This window comes from Engraulis encrasicolus, chromosome 6, assembly GCF_034702125.1.
Source record: "Engraulis encrasicolus isolate BLACKSEA-1 chromosome 6, IST_EnEncr_1.0, whole genome shotgun sequence".
Taxonomy (NCBI): Eukaryota; Metazoa; Chordata; class Actinopteri; order Clupeiformes; family Engraulidae; genus Engraulis; species Engraulis encrasicolus.
Genome location: NC_085862.1, coordinates 8,870,160 through 8,895,159, shown reverse-complemented (window position 1 = coordinate 8,895,159; position 25,000 = coordinate 8,870,160). Strand labels below are relative to the sequence as shown.

Genomic DNA, 25,000 nt, shown 5'->3' with positions numbered 1-25,000 from the left:
CCGAGCTAGCGGCTAGCCAATCTGTCGTCAATTACACAGAGCTTGGTATCCGTGTATTAGTTATGGGTATACAGCTAGCTAGCTAACACCGAACATGCCATGTTGACAACAATCATAAATATAACCATTTAACAAGCCCAAAATGGCTCAACATTTCGCTGGTTGATCAAGGAGGGCCATGTGGTTGAAAACGAGGCATTTTTGAACTGTATAAGTGAAAACACGATTTATGAGGACACTTTTGTGGCTGTGGTCGTCACACGCAGATTCCCTGATTGTCGCTCCCAGCGCAGGACGCTCCCCGGCCGGCTGGGTATACAGCTAGCTAGCTAACACCGAACATGCCATGTTGACAACAATCATAAATATGACAATTTAACAAGCCCCAAATTGCTCAACATTTCGCTGGTTGATCAAGGAGGGCTGTGTGGTTGAAAACGAGGCATTTTTGAACTATGTAAGTGAAAACACGATTTATTGGGAAACTTGTTTGTGGCTGTGGTGATCACACGCATTCACTGCTACGACGCCTCGGAGTTGCCGCTTCACAAGACAGCTGCGACGTTACACAGAAGTGTGTGGGGATTGGTTGTTTGCCATCCAATTGCGTGGCGTTGAGTGCTGAAGCAACCGTTTATCCCGCCCACACTGCTGCCCAGCCCTCCTAGACCCTGGTACAGCTTTTTGCTGTACGGCGTCTAGATTTCTAGGCTAGCAAATTTTCCCCTTTGTCCCTGTGAGGATGTGAATTCTCTTCCCCTCTTCACCGCTCCGTTTGTGAATGCGCACGGACAGCATTGGCAACAGCAAGCGCATAAAGTGACTCTCTCTCTCTCTCTCTCTCTCTCTCTCTCTCTCTCTCTCTCTCTCTCTCTCTCTCTCTGGGGTGCGCAAACGGAGCACTCGCATTCGTTGACACACACACATAAGTCTCTTTTCCATTGGGTTCCGCGTTCCGGTGCGGGCTTTATAAATATTCATGAAACTTGACGGGGGGGTCGATGGTGCTGTCTCGCACGCATTTCCATACAACGGGGACTAGAACTGGGCCGGTATGATCAGCTGCTGCAACTAGCCGCGACAACACCGTGTTTTCACGCCATTGTGAATCTAAGCCCTAATCTAAACAATAGGACCTATATAGGACTAAATATAACCAGCGATCTCCTTCTCTTAGACCCATAGACATGTGTTTGGGCTTGTTCGAAAGCTGCGAATCTTAGCTTTTCACAGGTTTTTACGGAACGTTTTTTTGTTCTTTCAATCCAAAGTTATATAACTTTAAGCGGCCGCTGTTTCAAGTGAAAAAATAGCTTTTTCCAACCATTTTTTTTACCTCGTCATTTTGTTTTCGAACAGACAGCGATCTCCTTAACCTAGACCTACAGACATGTGTTAGGGCTTGTTCGAAAGCTGAGATTCTTAGCTTTTTACAGGTTTTCACGGAACGTTTTTATGTTCTTTCAATCCAAAGTTATATAACTTTAAGCGGCCGCTGTTTCAAGTGAAAAAATAGCGCTTTCCAACCATTTTTTTTTACCTCGTCATTTTGTTTTCGAACAGACAGCGATCTCCTTAACCTAGACCTACATACATGTGTTAGGGCTTGTTCAAAGGCTGAGATTCTTAGCTTTTTACAGGTTTTTACGGCACGTGTTTATGTTCTTTAAATCCAAAGTTATTTAACTTTAAGCGGTCGCCACTTCAAGTAAACAATGGCGTTGTTCTCCAGCCGGATAGAGAGGAAATCTTTGTTCCCTCGAATAAACCAGTTGTCTTTTTCATTCGAAATTTTCATTTTTACATTTAATTTGATAACAGCAAATTCGCCATCCCTCTGCAGGTTCGTAGGCTATATGAAGATATGTGCAATGAAAAGGGCTACTTTAGTGTGCCCTATTTTGCATGGTGGTAAAAAAACGACTTCTCACAAGGAGGAGGCATGGAGCTTTGGAAATAGCGTGATTTTAAATAGCCTAATAAGCTAATAATATAACTCCTTGGCCAAGGACTGGACTTAGGCTACTTTAAAGAACATGATAATTGCTTGAGCAAATTTTCTCTGTCTACTGTAAAAACTGCCGACAGAAAAGTTGATTTTTAAAGTGCGTGGGTGGGGATAGGTGTTTTCACATGCCGGTAAATCCTAACACAGGCAACATTTAGCCTAGTGGAACTCAGCTCCGCACGCCTCGAACCACGTCTTTCGCGATTCTATAATCGCCCCTGTTTGAGCCCTGTTTGAGCTGATGATGGGTGGAGTAAATGCAAAAAGAAAACGAAACCACGCCCCAGCAGCGCGCAGCCCCGTTCTAACAGGGCTAGTCGAAAAGGGACTATAGACGCACACGCAATAGGCCTACTGATTCTGGACTTGAGCATGGCTAAAATGAACTTTGTTGTGTCGGGTTTTGTTGGGGGGAAGGTTTGGAACTTCAGGGGGAAAAGTTTGGACGGTTTTGGTCGTCGCGGGCGACGCCATTAACCACGAGGTTATTTCATATAGCCTAGCGCATTTCATGGTCCACACTAGGGACGGGAAGATTCACCGATACGTATCGGAAAATCGATACGACCTGTACGGTACGGTTGCATCGATTTGCAAACGTCTGCATCGGTAAGAAACGCAAATAAAATCGAGATACATCGTATCTTAGCCGTCCGCATCGGTACAAATCGGATAATATCTCTTAAAACTTTTTAGAAACTGTCAATTTCAGGATTTGTTCTCGTGCGCAACACACATCATCTTGCTCTGATTCAGACCGCCTTTCCATCTCTATTGCGAGGAGGCGTGACCAAGCAATCAGTATTTTCCTGAGTCAAAGCGGCGGGTTACCAGCAATGTGGAGCACATTTTGTTGTCACATACAGCGACTTTTCTGGTCATCCGGTGACTTTTTAAATGAAAGTTTCTAGCGACCATCTCCTGCGAGTCTGGAAGACGTGTGGAGAGAGTACTCGCTTCACTATTTGAGATGATAGGGTAGTCTACCGTGCGGCACAAACAACAAGAGAAAGTTGTCTGCCAACATGCTGTAGTTTCCGAATGACAGCAGCATAAGCATAGTCAGCGCACGAGATACAAAAAAAACATAACCGTGTTGGGAAACGTTACAGAGCCTGTGCATTCGTGTTAAGTCCATTGTTCATGCAGTAAAAAAGAAGTGAAGTCGCTAAGTTGGCATCATTGCTTAGGAGCCTGTTATATTTAGCTCTCGTGCTGGACACACAGTCTGATTTGCTGCTCGTGCAGATTGTCCATGAAGTTTAAAAAGTCCCGTTGAAAAGTACACTATTCCAACACCTCAGTCCAGTACGCACGTTATTTCCCCCTTCTGATATTAACCCCATTCCCAACATCTACTTAGTAAATTGTTCTAATTTGGATCAATTGTGGTTGATAAGTTGTTCAGAGCTTGCCTGTAAATGTAGGCTAGTTATTTTTTCATTTTCTCTGCTCAAAGCAATGTGCCCAAGCCAAAATGAGTTCTCACTGCTCTCTGTATGTTTTCAAAAGTAATATGCACAGCCAGGGCCGCTGATAAGGTTTTGGGGGCCTAGGCATAACTGGTCAGGAGGCCCCCTCATAAGTAAATACTACTACTGCTACTAATAATAATGCTAATTACTGTATTCACAATTACAGTTTGTCTGAAAAATGATGGCCCTTTTGATAACTAACAAAAATGTTTTCAAATGTAATGAAATATTTTTTCATGATGTTTTTAGTCAGTCTCAATTTAGGAGGTCACAATTTTGGGGGCAAAGTGGTTGAGGTTCTAAAAGCGCTCTGTTTACTCTGCATTACGGCAGCCTTGTGCACAGCCTTTAATATCAATTTGATATTTTAATCTGTTCTGTATCGCATCGTATCGTACCGAATCGCACTGCATCGCATGGCATTATAATTGTATCGCGCCATATCGAACTGCATCGCAGTAGGTAGGAGAATCGTATCGTATCTTACCACTGGTAATTTCATGAATCGTGAATGTATCGTATCGTTGCCATGTGTATCGAGATGCACATCGTATCGCTTTGATGATGAAGATTCCCATCCCTAGTACACACACTTTGCCGTTAAAACAGTCCCTCCATAACATCCACAGCATCTAGCGAGGCGCCTGCTAGCATGTTCCACTACCCAACGCACCACAGTTTCCCCGCCAGTCCACTCATTCACTCAGCACAAACTTTCAGCATCAGTCCACTCACCAGTCCACTGCACACACCAGCTCCGCCTCCATCCATCTACAGCGAAAGCGCTTCCGCTGGGAGAGCTCATATTTTCTGTCATATTCAACTGTCAATCAAACCCTCATGCAGTTTGCGATCGATATTGTTGTTTTGCCATTTAGTTCTTTCTTTGTATTTTTGGGTATTATGATATGTCATTGGTGGGGGTGTAAAGTATATGTATTTTGATATTGTTTTAGCCAATTTTAATTCTGTAAATCCCAGAAAGGAGCGCAAAATCTTTGCAAAAAATGAGAAAATGCCGCCACAAAATCAGACATTTTGACCGCAAAAATCACAAAATCCCAGCGCGAAATCCTGGAGGGACTGTCTAGTTAAGTAGTGAAGGCTCACCGCCGTTTACTTGTTGACAAGGTGCAGGATCTAGTGTAGACTTCAAAATAAAAAGGAGAAAATCCGAACACTTCAGTTCAGGTCTTTTCTTGTGCAAAGTAGCTTTACTGAACTCGTAAGCTTTCGGTCTTAGACCTTCATCTTAGACCTTCATCAATCATCACCTTCATCTGAGACCTAAGACTGAGACCTGATGAAGGTCTAAGATCAAGGTCTAAGACAGTAATAATAATAATATTATATAATAACTAATGATAATAATTATAATATTATATAATAACTAATGATAAAGCTATTTTGCACAAGAACAGACCTGCAGTGTGTGGTCCAGTGCTCAAGCCATGTAGCTACAGCTTGCTACTAGCACCCTCTTGCTCACACCACCCCATGCTAACGCACGCACGCATGCACGCACACAGCTTCTCCACTCCATTGATCCTCACTCTCTCTTTGTTCTCTAAATTGGGCTCTCTGTAGTACATTACTCATATTGACTGATCTGGTTTCAGTACATGGCTCGATGGGAGTGACTCACTCGGAGAGCTTTTGGGCCTTTTCATCGCATTTCACTTTCTCTTCGATCTCAGAGTAGCAGTAGCAGCTGGCCACAGACTTGACTCTCTGGCAGATTATTTTCAGAGATGATGATCATCGTTAAGTCGTCTCTCTTGTCCCGCCCTTGTGTGATGATTGGTCATGTCAGTGGTTCCCAAGCTGGGGGTCGAGACCCCTTGTGGGGTCACGGAGGTACTGAAGGGGGGTCGCGGACAAAAGGGACATTGCATAAAAATGGGAAATCCACAGGTTAACAGCTAACATAATTCCATAATTTGGTTAGTAACAGTATTCACTTGTATGGTTAATAGATGCTGTGTTTTGGATGTGAACTACTGGTCAACCGATAAAAGCGTCTCAGCATTCCTTTTCACTTATGAAAAGATTCTTATTGGTTTATCTCTTCTCTGAGTTCCGGCTTCTCTCCCTCGACTCTGACAGATTATTATTAGGGATGATGATCATCGTTAAGTCCACTCTCTTGGGGGTTTGGGGCCCCTGGGGGGAGTCGTGGAGGTACTGAAGGGGGTCGCAAAAAAAAGGGACATTGCTAAAATAAAACCCATGAAATCCACCGGTTAACAGCTAACATATTTCTATAATTTGGTTAGCAACCGTATTAACTTGTATGGTTAATGGATGCTGTCTTTTGGATGTGAACGTTTTAGAACATTATTACAAAGATAAAAGCGTCTCCGCATTCATTTTCACTTATGAAAAGATTCTCATTGGTTTATTTCTCCTCTGAGTTCTTGCTTCTCTCCCTCAGGGAGAAGGTACTGCTGCAGCATCCGGCAATACCACATGTTATAGGGGACAGTACCTACCCACAAGCCATCTGTCACTTGGAAATGCTCTAGCACTTTACAGTTACTCCACTACCTAGCCTTCTGCCTATCTTGCTTATTTTGCACAATGTACGTAACTGAAGCTGTTTTCTGCACAACCAATGCACTTTCAATGTTTCATTGCACTTTTAAATGTTTTTGTACGTATGTGTCATTCCTTGTCCCCTTGGTGTGGGCACACCAAAGTACAATCCTAGTAACTGTCTAGAAACAAAGTATCCAAGGCACTCTTCCCAAAAAAGTTAAAATAGCTTTATTAAATGGCTAAATCATTGTAGAAAAATTAAAAAGGCCAACATGTTTCGGCCAAGGAGTGGCCTTCATCATGCCCTGATGAAGGCCTCACCTTGGTCGAAACATGGTGGCGTTTTTAACTTTATTTCTTTTGCTTTCAATTTTTTGACCAAAGAGCACCTTCGGACTACCAACCAAAAACGCAGTAGCCCTCCAAACTTTTCCTATTGTTCCTAGTAACTGTGTGTTTATCCTGTTGAATATGTCTGTAATTAACGTGAACTTTGGCTCCTGCAGGTATGGAGGCCATCATGTCGGAGTTCTTTAACGACACGACCACAGCCTTCTACATCATCCTCATCGTGTGGCTGGCTGACCAGTACGACGCCATCTGCTGTCACACTAACACCAGCAAACGCCACTGGCTCAGGTACACAGACAAAACACACACACACACAATCAGGTACACACACACACACACACACACACACACGCACACACACACACACACACACACACACACACACACACACAATGCGATGCCATATGCTGTCACACCAACACCAGCAAGCACCACTGGTTCAGGTACGCACGCACGCGCACACACACACACACACACACACACACACACACACACACACACCCACCCACACACACACACACACACACACACACACACACACACACACACACACACACACACACGCACAAGCAAAAAAAACGCTGGGTCAGGTTACACATGCACGCCCCAACATCAGTAAATACAAATCAACTGTACACACGCATACACACTGGCATTCGCACAGACGCACATCATATACCACTGGAACAGGTGTGCTGCATGTACACACCACATTGCTGGCACACCAACAGGAAATTCAACTCCGTAAATAAAAACTTCATACACAGACACATACACGGCATTGATCAGGACTAATATCCCACTCAACAGCCTAAAGGCCTTTGCACTGTGTGTGTGTGTTTATCTTCTGCAATATTTTAAGGGCTGTTCCTACAAACGATCCTGCATTTCTCAAAAGTAGAGGCTGGAGCACACTGCAGCTTGGTTATTTTTTGTAAACACCCGACTAACGTCTCAGTGTTGCTGCATCTTTTCCAGAATCAGACTCTGAAGAAGGTGTAGCAACACTGAAACAATAGTCGCGTGTTTGCACGAACCAAGCTGCAGCGCGCTCTAGCCACTATTGATGCTCAATTGATGTTTGTCCCATTGTGATGCACCTGCAAGCTGAGGGATCATGTGTTGAGTGAGTCCCAATTAAACTGTATCCTGCGTGTCTGTTTGTGTCTCTCCCTCCTGGTTCTAGGTTCTTCTACCTGTACCACTTTGCGTTCTACGCGTACCACTACCGCTTCAACGGCCAGTACAGCAGCCTGGCCCTCGTCACCTCCTGGCTCTTCATCCAGGTGAGGGGGGACATTACTTTACATTGCATTGTATTACTTTACATTGCATTACATTGCTTTACATTGCATTACATTACTTTACTTTACATTATATTACTTTACATTGCATTATATTACATTTACATTTCATTATATTACTTTACATTGCATTATATTACATTTACATTTCATTATATTACTTTACATTTCATTATATTACATTTAGCACATGCTCCCATTGATTCTGGCATATGCAATCTTGAGACAGCCATGAACCTTATGGCAGGGGTTAGGTGGGGAACTTGCTTTCATTTGAGGGGACACATCAAATGTTATGTTTATTTTATGTTTAATGCATATTTTAAGTCCTCCAAGGGCTCTTCATCCAGGTGAGGGGGGACATTTTAGTCCTTTCATGCTCCCATTGACACTGGCTTATCGTGTGTGTAAAAGGGGTGTGATTTCAATTGAGCTGGATTCGGCATGCATTCAACTGTATCTAATCAATGTCTTATACGTAATTTCTTTAAATGTCTGATCTTAACATCTTTATATTTTGCCTTGCCCTTGAAAAATGCTGTTTAACTCCCTCGCGGTGTGAATGTTTTCATCCCAGAGTAGCAACAATGAATACAAATGACAATATGTCTCCTGTGGCACGTGAAGTCTGTTCTCCTATGAGTAGTTTTTTTCACATGACGCTTGTTCAGCTCAGTCAGCCAAATGTTACATGTGAGCAGTGGACCGTGAAAGTGGTTGGGAGAGTCACCCTTCACTTACTTCTGACTCATTTAAGCATCAGCCAACTTGGGACAGTAATTAACTAACCTTTTAATTCTACTTGTTCTACTTCTACTCTACTACTACTTGTACTTATTCTACTTGTACTACTTCTTGTACTACTCAGCACTCGATTATCTACTTCTTCCACCACTACGAGCTGCCGGCCATCCTGCAGCAGATCCATATGATCAGCTGTGCTGCCTTTTGCCAAATTTGATCTTTTCATGAATATTTACCAAAGAATAAACTAATATATATTTTTACTTTCTCTGTCTTTATCTAAATCCTCCCCTCAGCACTCGATGATCTACTTCTTCCACCACTACGAGCTGCCGGCCATCCTGCAGCAGATCCGCATCCAGGAGATGTTGCTGCAGAACCAGCAGGCGGGCCAGGCCAACCAGACGGCTCTGCAGGACAACCTCAACAACAACACCACGCCCAACAACGCAGCCAACGCCAACGCAGCAGGCAACAACCCCAGACCGGCAGCCAACGGCCAGCCGCTGCAGCCAGGCGAGCCCCAGGCTTCAGGTGCGGCCTCCTCCACCTCCGGGGCTGGTGGTGTTGGTGGTCCCCTGGCCTCCTCTCCCTCTGGGTCGGGCGAACCCCAGCCTGGCGGCACCGTCGTGGGCAACGACCTGGACTGGATGGCGGAGACGGCGGCCATCTTGACGGAGGCATTGTCCGGGCCGCAGCTGGGCCGCTCGCTGCTGCAGTCCGGCGGCCTGATGACGCCGCAGGAGACCCCGCTCAGCATCGTCACGGAGATCCGCGTCGGAGGAGGAGGAGGTGGTGGTGGTGGTGGAGGAGGAGGAGGAGGAGACGTGGAGAGCCACAGCAACAGCGGTGGTGGTGGTGGTGGTGGTGGTGGTGAGGCATCTGTAGTGTCAGCCGCCGCTGTTGCCGCTGCCACTGCCGTGGTGGAGGAGCGTGCCGCCAACAGCCTGGCCATGGAGCTGATCGCCAGGGGGTGTGTCCTGGAGGCCAGCCTGCAGGCTAACGGGGGAGGAGGCGGAGGAGGGGGTGCTGGTGTAGGTGGAGGTGGAGGTGGAGGTGGGGAGAGCGAGCCGGGGGGCACGGCTGATGCATGTGGCGTTGCCACCTCCTCCTCCTCCTCCTTCTCCTCCCCCTCCCCTGTTCCCCCGTCACAGACAGACTCTCGGGGTTTAGTAGAGGAGTGTAGTAGCAATAGCAGCATTAGCAGTGGGGGGGCTACTACAGCTGCACCTGCAGTGGACACTAGACAGAGTGCCAACACAGACACTGAGACCCCTTCCCTTGCCCCCAACACCACCAGCAACCCCTCCCACTCCCCCTCCTCCCAACCACCCTCCACCACACCTGACGTCTCCCCTACGCCCACCTGAGTTTACCTGCCTGCAGCCCTCCTAAATAAGCCCAGCCTCCCCACCTAGCCCATGCAACAACAACAACAACAACAACAACAACAAACCAACGCCACCGCCGCCATGACATGACCACTCATGATATGACACCATTCTTCCTCTCACGGTCGCTCGCGGCGCACTCACATCTCTCACACCTGCGCAAGCAAACACACACTACGTCCCAATCCCCAACAACCAAGTATCTGGTTTATACTCCTCCTCTTCTTCATCCTCTTCCTCCTCCTTCTTGCTACTAGGCGCGATGACACACCGCTGTTTGTCAGCACCTCATTGCTGGACCTTCACGCTCGCACACCACAAGGAGCATCACCAGGACTTGGACTTGGACTTGTTTGGACAGGACAGGCAGAGGGATGGATGGATGGATGGATGGATGGATGGATGGATGGATGGATGGATGGATGGATGGATGGATGGATGGATGGATGGATGGATGGATGGATGGATGGGAGAAAGAGAGCGCCAGAAAGGTCTACTAGGGCCAATAGACAAAACACAAGACCTGGAGGACTGAACTTAAGCAGGCTCTAGAGGGGTTCAAATCAAGACATTTTAGGACTTTTTGTTCATGTTTTTTTTTGTTTATTTGTTTTTTTTTCCTGTTTTTTTTTTGGCATTAGTGATGCAGTAATGGTGAGAAGGTTGTCCCCATGTCAGGGCATAAGCTCCTCCCCCCGCCCCGCCCCCACCCCCGCAAACCTGTCGGACTGAAGTTGGTCTTGTATGTCTCCATGGGAACCGCATCTCCTGCTTTTCCTTGTCTTTTCTTTTTTTTCCTGCTGTTCTTCATTTGTTTTTGTTGTTTTTAAGTTTCTAACAAATCTCTCGAAATTGGAAAGCGTGATGATGATGATGATGATTCGTTTCGGTGTCAGTGTTTCCTCACTTGCGTTTGCTGATTATAAAAACAAATGGACAAAGAGGTTCAACAGACTTAACAGTGACGTTTTTGTCTATATGGATGAGCTGTCCTTGTCTCTGTCCTGAATGCGCTCTGGTCTCTCTCATCGGTGTCTACTCTAATGGCTGTCATGTTTACACATCAGGCTTAAGACATAGAGTGCGTTCCAATATGCGACCTTGCCTCCTCCACTTATGCTTGTCTCCTCGTACCAGGAAGTAATATGTCATGATGACATCACTGACCACAGCATTATATTTCAATATCTTGCAAAAGCTCAATTGTAAAGCCTTCTTCTCATTTGCAATTGGGATGGTGAATGAAAAACAGTCCCTCAAAAGTTGTTGTGGCTAGGCTGACAGCTGGGAAACTTTATCGTTTTCTCCACGGAGGAGGGGCCAGGAGTCGGGGCGAGGCAACAAGCACAAGTGGAGGAGGCAAGGTCGCATATTGTAATGCACTCATAATGTACGTCATCTTCATGTGCTGTAAAAGACTGTACTCTTATATTACATCAGTGGTTATGTGAGTCAAGTTGAGAAACACAGGTGGTCTGTTTAGGAGCGGAGCTAGAAACCATAAAATGGGTGGGCGGTGGGCCCAGAAGAAAAAATCAGACGGGCCCAAGTTCAACCCCAAATGCCTCGCTACACCTATGAGTCTATCTGTCAGGCATGCATGTGTGTGTCTATTTGTAAGCAGGGTTCTAAATTGACACCAGCCAAACAGCCAAATGCAGGTGAAAAAATCAGTTTGGCTAGTAGAAAAGAACACTGCCTATCCACTTTGACTGATCGTGAGTGTATGCTTGGCTAGTAAGATTTAACATCTACCAGCTAAATTGGCCAGTGATGACAAAACGTTGTTATAGCCTTGTTTGTATATGCGTGTGTGTGTATCCTTAAGCAGCAGTGTGATGGCCAGTCCTCAGCGTGTCCACCACCTCTTTTGACCACTAGGGGGCTAGACTACTTCCTCCGTCTCCTCTTTGAGACACATGAGAGGCTAATATAAGGAGATTTAGGCTAGTATGAAGGGTGTCGCCTCCATATTCCTCTACTTGTCTTTAATCTTAATCACTGACTGACCTGAATTATGACACCCCTGGTCTGGTCTTTAAGCCTTTCACAAACACAACTCGTCATGGCTGCCTGTTGGGGAAGCAAAGCAGGCCACAAACACCTGTAGCTCACCCGCAAAGCAGCACTGTATGTGCATGCATAAGTGTGTGTGTGTGTGTGTGTGTGTGCCTGTTTGGCCTGTGTGTATATTTCTGTGTGTGTATGTCTGTGTGTGCATGCGTGCGTGCATGTGTGCGTGTGTGCGCGCTGGGGGTAAAACGGTTACCATTTAGGCTCGTCATACAGCACTTTATGTGCATGCATAAGTGTGTGTGTGTGTGTGTGTGTGTGTGTGTGTGTGTGTGTGTGTGTTCGTGCCTGTCGGGCCTCTGTGCGTGTGTATGTGTGTGCGTACGTGTGCGCGCTGGGGGTAAAACAGTTACCATTTAGGCTCGTCATACAGCACACTGCCTTAGACCTTTGGACTTGAGAAGAAGCAAACTGCACCAGGAAAAGCTGAATAATAATGAGCTTTGATAATAAATGCAGTGAGAGGAGAGGAGGGGGGGTCGGACGCCTTATCAGAAGGAAGCTAGTGGATATGTTGATGACTTTGCAGGCTACATGGACATTACAGGGTTATTATGCTTAGGTTAGGGTTGAGGTTTTGGACTTAAACTTTCTTCTTCAAGGAAACCTTGTGTTGTCCTCTGTTGAGTCTTGCAGCTGTTGTGTATTCCCGACTGACGGAGAGAATATCCCCTCGACTAACCCCTCAATTGTTATTGCAGACAGATATACACACACACACACACACACACACACACACACACACACACACACACACACACACACACACACACACACACACACACACACACACACACACACACACACACACACACACACACACACACACACACACAGACACAGACATACACAGACATACACAGACATGTGTATGTGCAGTGTATGCATGTCTCCACATGTTGACTTGGTGGACATGTGTTAGTTTGTGGTGTGTAGGAGTTGTCCCGTGTGTGTGTTTGAGCACGCCTGACCAGGTGGGTAGGAGGGGCAGTCTGCCATAATAACAGAAGAGAGAATGAGAGAGGCCGAGTGAAAGGTGAACTGCTTGTGTTGAAAAAGCAAACACCTTTAGAAAACACACATTCAGCACTTGAAGACATCCGCAGGTAAACGACCAGGGGCCGCCTATACTACAAAGCTGTTTCTGGAATAAACCAGGTTCAGTTCAGAGTTAAAGGGGTATGCCACTATTTTGGGGCTTAATACTGTTAAAATCGTTGGCCAGGGTTTATAAAGGTGGTAAAGTGTCTTATTTTTCATGTAAGCTGTTGTCTTGCTTTAAGACTTCACTAGCTTAGCGACATATTCCCTCTTTTAACTTGTCTTAAAGCAAGACAACGCTTAACATGAAAAATAAGACACTTTACCACCTTTATAAACCCTGGCCAATGATTTTAACTGTATTAAGCCCCAAAATAGTGGCATACCCCTTTAAATCATCTAAAAAATGAGGACTCTCAGGGCCTTCTATCACCTGATTTACCTCTTAACTTAACCTGGTTTACTCCTGAACCAGCTTTGTAGTATAGGCCCCTTCCTTGCTCACCGTGTTTGTCAGTGTACAGTATATATTGACCATGAGGGGCTGTGAGAGCTTTTTTTTTTTTTCTTCTGCAGGGTCAGGGTTGTAGTGGCGTTATCCCACCAGATGAGAGGAGGGGGGGCGCCACAACCTTTCTTGGTCTTATGAGAAGAAGAAGCCAAAGGTTGAAGTTTTTGTTGATGTGGACCACCTGATATAGTGGCAATAATAACAACAACCCAGTTACTCGATTCCACCAAAAACGGACCATTTTTCGACTTTCATGCTCAGTGGGAGTCTTCATCATCACTCAGACACACACACACACACCAATCAGTCAGTCAATGATCTGCCGCTTACGCTTGCTTACATCCGTGTGTGTGTGTGTGCGTGCGTGCGTGTGTGTGGACCCTATGGGGCCCGTTCATTCCTGTAGACCTGGGTGTCTGGAAGCAGGGACCAGAACCAGCATGTCACAGACACACCACAGCGCACACACACAAACCACAGCACACATAAAGTGACACTGCAGACAGTGCTGTGCTCAGCTGGCATTGGAGTGAAAGCGTTGTGGGCTACATACTGGTCATTAAAGGCTATGCAATGCATGTGGGGTGGGGTGGCGTGGGGGGTATGGGATTTTAGCGTAAAAAACAAGCAGTACTGGAAGTTGTGTCTTTTGTGCAATATTAGAGTATGCCTATCATCCACTCACCATGAATGGGGAGGGGGGGTGTGCTGGGCTTATGGGGGTGGGTGGGGCAGGAGCGTCACCTACGCTACGACCATGCTCCACCCATGAAGTTACGTTCGTGACGTCGCGTTCAAAGTGATTTTTCTCTGTGTGCCTCTTTGCTCTTTTGTGAGGAAAACTGAATGATTGTAGCCTTGCAACACGTTGCTCTCCATTGTAGGGTTTCTCTCTCCCTCCCTTTTTTTTTTCATTCTTTATTGCCGCTGTTGAAATAATCTAAAAATCTGTGATGACAAAACTAGGTTTCCCTCCCTGCCCTTTCAGATGTATTTAACTGTTCAGTAAACTGCAAAAGTGCTCATGAATTTGTTTTTGCTGTTATTTGTGTGTGTGCGTCTGAATGTGTGAGCCTGTGTCAAATTGTACAGGCTATATTAAATCCACATGGGTCCACAGGTACTGTAAGATAAAACCCTTATAAATCTTCCTAAAAATCGCCAGTAAATGTGTTTAGAGAAAGAAAACGTTACATAGGTTTATCATGAATTCCTCCTTAAATTCAGATTGAATCCTCGATTTCAATACAAGGTGACTTTGGAAAAAAAAATACTTGACACTTTAAACACTGACAAAGCAACAAGCAATTATGTGAAAACAGATGTATTTTAATGTCAATATCAATTTCAGAACCCCCCCAAACCCCACTCAAAGGAAATACAATGGGTGCATTCCAATATGCGACCTTGCCTCCTCCACTTGTGTTTGTGGCCTCGCCCCGCCTCCTGACTACTCCTCCATGGAGAAAACAAATAAGTTTCCCTACTGTCAGCCTAGCCACAACAACTTTTGGGGGACTATTCTTCATTCACCATCCAGTTTGCAAATGAGAAAATGACTTCATAATTGAGCTTTTGCGAGATATTGAAATATAATGCTGTTGTCAGTGATGTCATCATGACATATTACTTCCTGGTACGAGGCCACAAGCACAAGTAGAGGACGCAAGGTCGCAATTTCAAACCCCACTCAAAGAAAACACAATGAAAAGCTGCCCCGTACTCCTGTAACCAGGTCACAAGTCACCAGGCTCTTAATGTGAGGGGTCTGCACTCTTGAAACTCTTTTCTTTTTGTTTTATTCCATGGCAGACACTGGCGTAACGGAAGTACTTCAGGCCCCCCTGCAAGCTACCAAGAACAGGCCCCCGAACGAAAAAAAGAGGGCCTAATATCATGTTGAGGGGGCCCGTTTATTCATGTCAAGGGCCCATATGGGCCCCCCTGCATCTCGGGGGCTGCGGGGGTATACTTAACGCCCCTGATGGCAGAATAACATTTTGACCAACTGAGGTCTTCTGAAATCTGGCTTAAGTGGTTGAAACTGTAATTCTGTGTAAGTCACACTGATGAAGGCTCTTGTGGCCGAAACTCCTGTCTGACTCTGCGATTAATGAATAAAAAGAAAGGAAAAATAAGAAATTGAGGGCAAACTATTTTCTACTCGAAACTGTCATTCTGTCATGGAATAAAAGCAAATAAAATGATGTTTTGTGTGCAAAGTAGACCTCTCACTCCAAAAACCTGACTGAGTCTTAACCCTGCACCATAACCAGGGATACGCACCCAGCCTCAACCAATATGATCTCACAACATTTCGTGAAATGGACATGGACCATTCTGACACAAAATCTGTCAGTTTGTGCTTCGTGTACTGTATATTCCCACAGTTCTGTGTTCTCTCAAGTTTTTTTTTCTCAAAAAAACATTTTGTACTGACAGGTTAGGGATAGGGATTGTTTTGGTCTGGGCACAGCTTATAATAGTATTTTGTATTGTAGTATTCTAGTATTTTGTTTAGTACAATTATTTGATAGCCTATCAACCAACTGGGAAAGGTATTTCTCAAAAGCATATTTCTTTACTGTGGTGGTTAGGGCTAGGGATTGTTTTGGTCAGAGCACAACTTAAATTGCTATAGCATTCTTTTATTTATTATTAGAATTTGGTATCAATTTTCTAATGACAGACTTAACATAGTGCAGTGGGAATATAGAAAGCACTTCCGTGACCATAGCACAGAATTTTGGCAAAATCCGTAAAACTGACAGGTCTCATGTCCCAAAGGTCTGTGTCCATTCCGTGGAATTCTGTGAGATAAGGGACCTAAACTAAGAAGCTGGTTCAGGAGTAAACCAGGTTAAGTTAAGACGTAAATCATCTAATAGAAGAGGCTCTTCTATTAGACGATATACCTTTTAACTTGACCTGGTTTACTCCTGAACCAGCTTCTTATGCCTCTTTTCCACTGCCGTTTTTCTAGTAGGCCTACAGCTCGACACAGCGCAACTCGGCTGCCACTTTTTGCTTTGCGAATAGGCACGACACAGCTCAATCGAAGAGCAAAAAGTATCAGCCAAGTCAAGCTGTAGGCCTACCAGAAAACCAGCAGTGGAAAAGAGGCACACGTATACAGTTGAGGACGATATTATTAGCCCCCCTCCTGAAATTAGACATCTCTCTTCATTTCTCAGTGAGAAGGACCATTATGAACCGTTTCTGTTATTCTGGAAACAAATACACTGATGGAGATAATGTCCAATGTGTTGAATTTGGATTTTTCCATTTTCACAATGAGTTTAAGCAAAAAAAGGGTAAAAATGGCAAGGACAAAATTATTAGCCAGTCATTCTCAACAGAAATGTCTAATTTCAGGGGGGAAGCTAATAATATCGTCCTCAACTGTATCCCTCAGACTGCATCAATAGTTGCCAGGCCGCTCGTCTGCTGCGGTGCCGTCAGACCAAGAGTGCGTTGCAATATGACCTTGCCTCCTCCACTTGCGCTTGTCTCCTCGTCCCGCCTCCTGGCCCCTCCTCCGTGGAGAAAACGATAAAGTTTCCCAGCTGTCAGCCTAGCCACAACAACTTTTGAATGGCTGTTTTTCATTCACCATCCCAATTGCAAATGAGAAAAAGACCCTACAATTGAGCTTTTGCAAGATATTGAAATATAATGCTGTTGTCAGTGATGTCATCATGATGAGAAGCAAGTGGAGGAGGCAAGGTCACATATTGCAATGCATTCCCTGAGTTCTCTGGAGAAGTTCTGCATCCGGACCATATTCCGCCCCCCCGGAGAAAAGTTGTGGTGCGTGCTTGCTTGCTTGGTTGGATGTTTATTTGGCTGTTGTTGAAAAGCAGCATCTTCAACTGTGCAACCAGCCAGCCAGTCGTGCAGCAGCAGCAAACACCTTTTTAGATTTTTTTATTTGTGAAAAACACATCAAAACTTTTTCTCTTTTTTTTTCGTTTAGTTTTAGAACGATACAAACTTGGCTCTCAGAGAAACAAACCGAACCGGTGGAAAAAACACACACCAGCAAAAGCCTTTTACCGCATGACTTCACAAAGCTCTCGTATCCTCATATTGTTTACGGTACTGTAGGTCTGTGTAGAGATGTCATGTGTCATGGCGTAGTGTCCTGCCACTGATGTCCTCCTCTGGCCAGACCATACTGTACGTCAACACAAAACAAGAAGGAGAATAAAAATACTGCAGGATCTTGGTGCTTTGTGTGTGTGGTGTGCGTGTCCGTGTGTGCGTGTCCGTGTGTGTGTGTGTGTGTGTGTGTGCGTGCGTGCGTGCGTGCGTGCGTGTGTGTGTGTGAACCGAGGAGCAAGTTTGGTGCAGGCCTGAAGTCTAGAAGTCCCCATTTTCCCATTGTGCTACATGTCCACTGTGGGGGGACGGGGAGATGAACAGAAACTCTTGTTGGCTTCTGTGTGTGTGAGTGTGTGTGTGTGCGTGCGTGTGTTGCCACCTGTCCCAGTTTTTGCCGTTTATCCTGGACACACAATGAAGGATGCCATTGCATACAAGCAAAAAGATCGATTGAGTTTGAAATGTCCAATTTGTTGTTATCAGACAGAGGTGGCAAAGGTGTGTTCATGTGTGTGTGTGTTGCATCAGAGCCTGTATGTGTGAATGCAAGCATGCGTGCACTGCCCACGCCATTTGTTGTCAAGTTCACAGCCCCTGTAAGGCTCCAAGATTCTCAATCTCCAAGAAGAAGAAGTCTGGGGTCCGTTTCTCGATTCTTGTCGTTGCTAACTGTCTTAAGACCGTCTTAAGACCGTCCCAAGACGTAACACCATTCTCTTGGATTTAGTGGTGAGCGTCGCTGTCGAGAGAGAATTGAGTCGCTCTTACGAAGGACGTTGCTACCGTCGATAGCAAAGACGCTTTCGAGATACGGACCCCTGGTTTCTTATAACTGACAACATTTTGATTCTCAATCTCCAAGAAGAAGTCTCATTTTGACCCATTTTGGATAGCATGGCCTGGAGAAATTATCATCTTGTCACACACATGCTTAGAGATTTCCCCTCATGTCATCTTCAGGAAGCCAGAGCCAGTGTTGCCAGATGTGTCTGACCAAATTCCGCCCAAAAGCTTCTCAAAAACTGCCAAAAATGCAGGGAGTCTGATGATTCACGCCCCAGTTGCAGCACAGCGGGCGTTAAACTGGGATCAGAGCTGACTCAACTCAAGGCTTAGTCACTGGGGACAAACGCCAGCACCAGTGCCAAAATCGCCAAAGTCCTGTTACAGTGGCTCCTGGCAGTGTTGCCAGATGTGTCTGACCAAATTCCGCCCAAAAGCTTCTCAAAAACTGCCAAAAATGCGCGAAATTCCGCCCAAATTCAACAAATTACACTGACTTCTATGGGCCCAAAACGGCTGAAAAAAAAAACGCCAAATGGCCCATTTTTCCCGTTTTTACCCGCAGACGCTTGTCCCAAGTAGCCCAATTGGGCGGGCACCCGCCCAATCTGGCAACACTGTCAGCAAGACGTCCGACCAGCCAGAGCCAGCGAGAGCTGTACTGTTGGTGCTCATCTGCTGCCCTCTGCAGGCCGCTCCGAGCATCACCTCTTTCCCTTGCTCTCTTTGAAGGCTTGGAGCAGTCGGGAGGCATTAGAAGCGGCCAAGGCCTTGTTGGCGGAGGAGATGGAGGAGGAGGTGGAGGATGAGGAGGGTAAGGGTACGGCGAGAGGGAGGGACCCCGTGGGGGCCATGGCGGCTGCGTTCGCCCTCTCCTTGGCCAGCGTGTTCTGCAGTTCGGCTCTCCGGGCCAGGGCCACCTTCAGCTGCTCGCGAATCGCGTCGATCTGCTGCGTCAGCTCCTCCATCTCTCCCTCCCGTGGCGGCGCTATGCTGCCCCCTGCTGAGGAGGAGGGCGGTGATGCTACACCTACACCTCCACCACCTCCTCCACCATCTCCTCCACCTCCTCCTCCTCCTCCAGCGGTGCCTTCCTTTGCCGCCTTGACTTTCGCCGCCGCCAGCACCACCTGTGCCAGGGAGGGGGCAGGCCCGAGGTTGACGGCGACGGAGCGGGGGAGGGGGAGGGGGATGGAGAGGCCGCCGTGGTGATGACCCAAACTGCCACCTCCGCCGCCACCGGCGCCGCTGATGGTCGCCGGCCCGCCGTTCTCGCACGCGTGCGACGTCACCACTCTGCCTCCGAGTCCGAACCCCCTTCCACGTCCTAGTCCTCCTCCAGCACCTCCTCTTCCTCCTCCTCCTCCTCCTGCCGACGGTGCTCCTGTTGAGGCAGACCCTCCTCCTCCTCCCTCACCTCCTCCTCCTCCTCCTCCTCCCCCGGCCCCCATGCGTGCCAGCAGCTTGCGTGTGTTGAGTGTCTCCAGGTTGAAGCTGACGCGCTTGTTGTCCTTATTGGCCAGGGCCTCGGCTGCCTGCTTGGCCGCGCGGCTGCTCTCGTTGTTCCAGCGCGAGAACGCCCCTGCGGAGGGGGCACCTCCTCCCGATCCCGATCCTCCTCCTGATGCGCCTCCTTCTCCCCCTGGGGGCTGCTGGGAGCCCTGCAGGTTACAGCTGCACCGGGGATGGAGAGAGATGAAGAGAGAGAGAGAAGAGAGGGAGAGAGAGAAGAGAGAGAGAGAGAGAGAGAGAGAGAGAGAGAGAGAAGAGAGAGAGAGGGGGGAGACGGAGAGGGAGGTATGTATGGAGAGAGAGAGGGGGGAGGGGAGATGAAGAGAGAGAATAGAGAGAGAGGGAGAGAGAGAGAGAGAGGAAAAGAGGAAGATAGAGAGAGAGGGAGAGAGAGAGAGAGAGAGAGAGAGAGAGAGAGAGAGAGAGAGAGAGAGAGAGAGAGAACATGGAGAGAGTTAATATGCAAAGGTGAATAACAATAAAGTTAAGCAAGAACAAGGTCAAGGAATTACAATGTGGCTCACTCAGTGATGTTTGAGAGAATGAGAGACAGAGAGAGAGCGAGAGAGAGAGAGAGAGAGAGAGAGAGAGAGAGAGAGAGAGAGAGACAGAGAGAGAGCGAGAGAGAGAGAGAGAGAGAGAGAGAGTGTGCTTCTGTCGGCCTATCAATGAAGCTCATCTTTACATCTATACATTTCCTCTTTCAACAAAAAATATCTATCTGTTCAATGTGTGATGTGATTGAAATAGCAACTAGTCTATGATGGCCTCTTCATTCTTACCTTTTCTCCACATTTGCATGTTGCTTCTTGACATCCTCATATGTCATGTTCAACGCTCTGTGGATTTTCTGGAGAAACACAAGATCAGTGGTAGTAATCAGCTGTATTCCCCCGCCTGTATCAGCATTCAATATCGACAGCATCATGGTCATTATGTGTATTACACTGTATTACAGTGACAGAGCCTTTCATGTGGCTTCCCCAATCCTCTGGAGCAATCTACCCAGCCTCATTCAAAATGCCTCTTCACTGGCCATCTTTAAACAACACCTTAAAACCCATCTCTTTTTGGAGGCCTTTGACTTCTAGTGTCCACAAGCACACCTGCACACACTTACACTGATACTATGTAAAGCGACCTTGGGTTTTTTGAAAGGCGCTATATAAAATGAAGATATTATTATTATTATTATTATCATCAGAAACATAATTTTCTTCTGTTTTCTTGTCATTATCATTCTTACCATAAGCACCAAGTATTTGTTGAGAAACATGTGATCAGGATTAGCCAGCTGTATGCTGATCTACAAAAGCAAATTGCAGTAACTACGCCGGCACTGAAATTGATAAAAGAAATGACGTTTGTATTTTTGTTTGTTTGTTTGTTTGTTTGTTTACATTTATGGCCAAAAATGTAACTACGGCTATTTCATGGCCAGTCATAAAAGAAATGACCTTCAAAGCCTTGATATTAGGTGGATATTGTAGCTACTGCAGATTTGACATATCTGTAAAACGGGACACATTCGGACCTTAAGGCTAATAAAGCCTTGTTGTGGCTTTGTCACAAGATAGCTTAAGGAAGTGTAATGAAGACCATTTCAGTTTGAACTCAACCTGCATCACATGAGAGTGTCACAACAGTGATAAATGTCAATGTCAAATATCTTATGGCCATGAAAAGTCAACATTTTTTTAGGGATTTTTATTCCATAATCGAATGTTACTTAATGAGAACAGTCCTAAAATGTTTATGACATGGACATGATGTTTATGATACGTCCATGACTGCATTATGAGCTATTATGACAATGTTATGTCACACCTATGACGCCGGTGACAAGTAACGTGCTCCCAGAGATTCTATCAGTCTATACTATCAGGAATATTCATCATTCTCAGCATAAGCACCAAGTGTGTTCTATATAAATAATTCCTCTTGTTCCACCAGCAGGTGGAGCTGTGTGTTTGTGTAGTGCACATTTCTCAGTAACTGTCTAGGTGAAATACACCTCCCATCGACTGTGCTTTTGGCTGTGAGCACGACATGGAAAACCAATACTATAAAACACACTTTTACAGCCGATAAACATTTACAGACAGTGAATTAATCAAAAAAACCTGTGGGGCATAAGTGCTTTATTGTGCAATTTCCCAGACGGATTGGACCCAGTGTACACCTAAATGCACACTTTGGCGCTGTGTAAAATACGACGGTATGTGGGACGTGTGCACATTTCCCCAGTAGAGCGTAGGCTCCACCTTATCAGAATCGATCTCTATGGCTTGGCAGGGAAACGAGACTCATGTCAAAACAGCTGCCAAAAACCCTATTTACACTATACGTATAGGGGTGTGTGTGTGTGTGTGTGTGTGTGTGTGTGTGTGCCCGCATGCATGTGTATGTGTGCACCCAAGTATGCATGAGTACATCCGTGTGTGTGTGTGTGTGTGTGTGTGTGTGTGTGTGTGTGTGTGTGTGTGTGTGTGTGTGTGTGTGTGTGTGTGTGTGTGTGTGTGTGTGTGTGCGTGAGCGTGTGCGTGTGCGTGTGTGCAAGTGGTGTGTGTGTGTGTGAGAGAGAGAGAGAGAGAGAGAGAGAGAGAGAGAGAGACAGACAGAGAGAGAGACAGAGAGAGAGGGAGAGAGCTTACCTGGCTAGTGTGCAGCCAGTACTTGTACTTCTGCTTGCGTCGGATGTGCGGCACCACCAGACGATAGAAGGCATGCTCAGCAGCTAGCGTTAGCAGCGCTCCCGTCACACCCACACACAGCAGCACAAACAGACCTGAGAAGTGACGGATGCCCATCTGAAGAGTCTGCTTGTGTTTGTGTGTGTGTGTTTTTGTTTGTTTGTTTGTGTGTATGTGTGTGTGTGTGTGTGTGTGTGTGTGTGTGTGTGTGTGTGTGTGTGTGTGTGTGTGTGTGTGTGTGTGTGTGTGTGTGTGTGTGTGAGAGAGAGAGAGAGATAGAGAGAGAGAGGTGGAGAGAGAGATACACATAGAACAATAAGCTTAGTATGTGGACACATACAAATATTTCACAATAGACACCATGTACTATGTAGCCTGTAATACAGTAAATCTCGGTCTTAATGTAGGAAAAAAACTTCCGTTTCTAAAGAGTTATGACATTTGGTCATCCGTGGCCGTGGGTTTGGATCAGAGGGTTGAGGGTTCAAATCCCACTCTTCCACTACCTATGTCACTCCATGGCTGAAGTGCCCTTGAGCAAGCCACCTATAACGCCAAATTACCCCGGGGACTGTAACCAGTTTCCAGTAATTCCTTAAAATAATTGTAAGTAGCTTTAGATAAAATCAGCAGGCAGCTAAGTGTAATGTAATGTAAGGTACAGTTGGAGGGGAAAAAATGATGAACATTGCTATTCCCGATTTGTCCTGTAGATGGCAGTGTGAGTCCAGCAGCAGGTTATGCAGACAGGCTGAGACACTTTGGGGGGATTGACAGAGAAGTTGGAAGTAACAGCACCGGCACGTGGAAGGCAGAGCAAGAACAGAAGAGGGAACGCTTGAGAACTCAGCATGACGTCTGACGCAGGGAGGGATCCTTCTGACTAGAACTAATTGGTATGGGAAAAAACACCCGTCCTGTTTAATTGAAATAGAGGGCAGGCTCAGAGCCATGGCTGCACGGCCATAGCTGTGCGCGTGCATACACACACACACACACACATGCATGTGCAAACATACGTACACACACACACACACACACACACATGCACACAGACACATGCACACACACATGCACACATGCATGTATACACACACGCACACGCACACGCACACGCACACACACACACACACACACACACACACACACACACACACACACACACACACACACACACACACACACACACACACACACACACACACACACACACACACAGGTCTGACCCTGATGTCTTGCAGGATGAAAACGTTAAAGGACAACACGCGGATTTGACGTCTCTCTCGGCTTCTTGTCTAGTATACCGTAAGCCAAGTGTCTGCAGCCACAGAACGCCATGCACTGCCGGTGACTTTCAGATATGTCACGCTCACTTCTGTTTCATACAGGAAGAGATAATGGGTATGAACAGGTGTGATTTTGTTTGATATGGCCGCAGATGATGGATACGAAAAAGGGGCGCTGAACACCGGGCCATCCTCCGCATTTCAAATGCGAGCACTCTCGATGAGATGCTAGAAAATCAATATCAGGATTATCTACTGTAGGTGAAATATTGCAATGCGAGGAGGTTTGGGACCCTGTTGCTGAGCAGCGCGCTCTGGTCTGGTCTGTGCAGGGGGTGTAATGTCCCTTTCGCGGGTGTATGAGACGCATTTTATGTTTTTATAGGTTCATCAGGAGGGGCTTTAGGTGGAGAGAGAGGTGAGAGAGAGAGAGAGAGAGAGAGAGAGAGAGAGAGAGAGAGAGACAGACACAGAGAGAGGTGAGTTTCGGAGCCAAATGCTGCCTTTTCCTTTTCTCTTTTCTTTCTTTCTCTCTGCCCATCCTGCAGTTCTTCTTTTTTTAAAAGAGAGAGAGAGAACTGAATGGCTGCCTGGGAAGATTAGCGTTCAATGTGAGTTTGTCAGCTGGAAAAATGAATTGGAGCGTCTGCTATCCCAAATTGAAAATGTGAGCGTTGTTCCGTGCTGACTTGCCAACAGTGAGGGCAGGGGGGAACACATTCGGAAGAGGAGCGAGAGGCAGGGGGGAACCCATTCGGAAGAGGAGGAAGAGGGCAGGGGGGTGGAAGGCATTCGGAAGAGGAAGAAGAGGGCATGGGGGGGGGCTTCGGAAGAGGAGGAAGAGGGCAGGGGGGTGGAAGGCATTCGGAAGAGGAGGAAGAGGGCAAGAGAGCAGTGTGAGGGGGGTGAGGGTGAGCATTAGAGAAAGAGAGAGAGAGAGGCAGGAGGAACACATTTGGGAGTCGAGCAAGAGGGCAGGGGGGGGGGTGGCGAATTCAGAAGAGGAGGAGGAGGACAGGAGAGAACAGTGTGAGGGGGGTGAGGGTGAGCATTAGAGAGAGAGAGAGAGAGGGGGGGGGAGAGAGAGAGAGAGAGAGAGAGAGAGGGGGGAGAGAGAGAGAGAGAGAGAGAGAGAGAGAGAGAGAGAGAGAGAGAGAGAGAGAGAGAGAGAGAGAGAGAGAGAGAG

General features: G+C 46.5%; 2 protein-coding genes across 3 annotated transcripts in view; one reads left to right on the top strand and one right to left on the bottom strand.

Moving 5' to 3' along the window:
* Positions 1–12,633, top strand: part of tmem259 (transmembrane protein 259) — a 52,856-nt gene extending 40,223 nt beyond the window's left edge. For both annotated transcript variants that reach the window (XM_063200540.1, XM_063200541.1), the window contains exons 10-12: positions 6,528–6,660; positions 7,559–7,658; positions 8,717–12,633. In XM_063200540.1, the coding sequence (XP_063056610.1) occupies positions 6,528–6,660; positions 7,559–7,658; positions 8,717–9,790 (1,307 nt within the window). In that variant the 3' untranslated portion in view covers positions 9,791–12,633. The remainder of the gene's footprint in view (positions 1–6,527; positions 6,661–7,558; positions 7,659–8,716) is intronic.
* Positions 12,634–19,027: 6,394 nt separating this feature from the next.
* grin3bb (glutamate receptor, ionotropic, N-methyl-D-aspartate 3Bb) overlaps positions 19,028–25,000 on the bottom strand; it is a 316,957-nt gene continuing 310,984 nt past the window's right edge. The window contains exons 9-13 of the mRNA XM_063200371.1: positions 22,490–22,654; positions 20,618–20,685; positions 19,777–19,997; positions 19,390–19,692; positions 19,028–19,347 (exon numbers count right to left, since the gene is read on the bottom strand). Of these exons, the coding sequence (XP_063056441.1) occupies positions 19,028–19,347; positions 19,390–19,692; positions 19,777–19,997; positions 20,618–20,685; positions 22,490–22,654 (1,077 nt within the window). The remainder of the gene's footprint in view (positions 19,348–19,389; positions 19,693–19,776; positions 19,998–20,617; positions 20,686–22,489; positions 22,655–25,000) is intronic.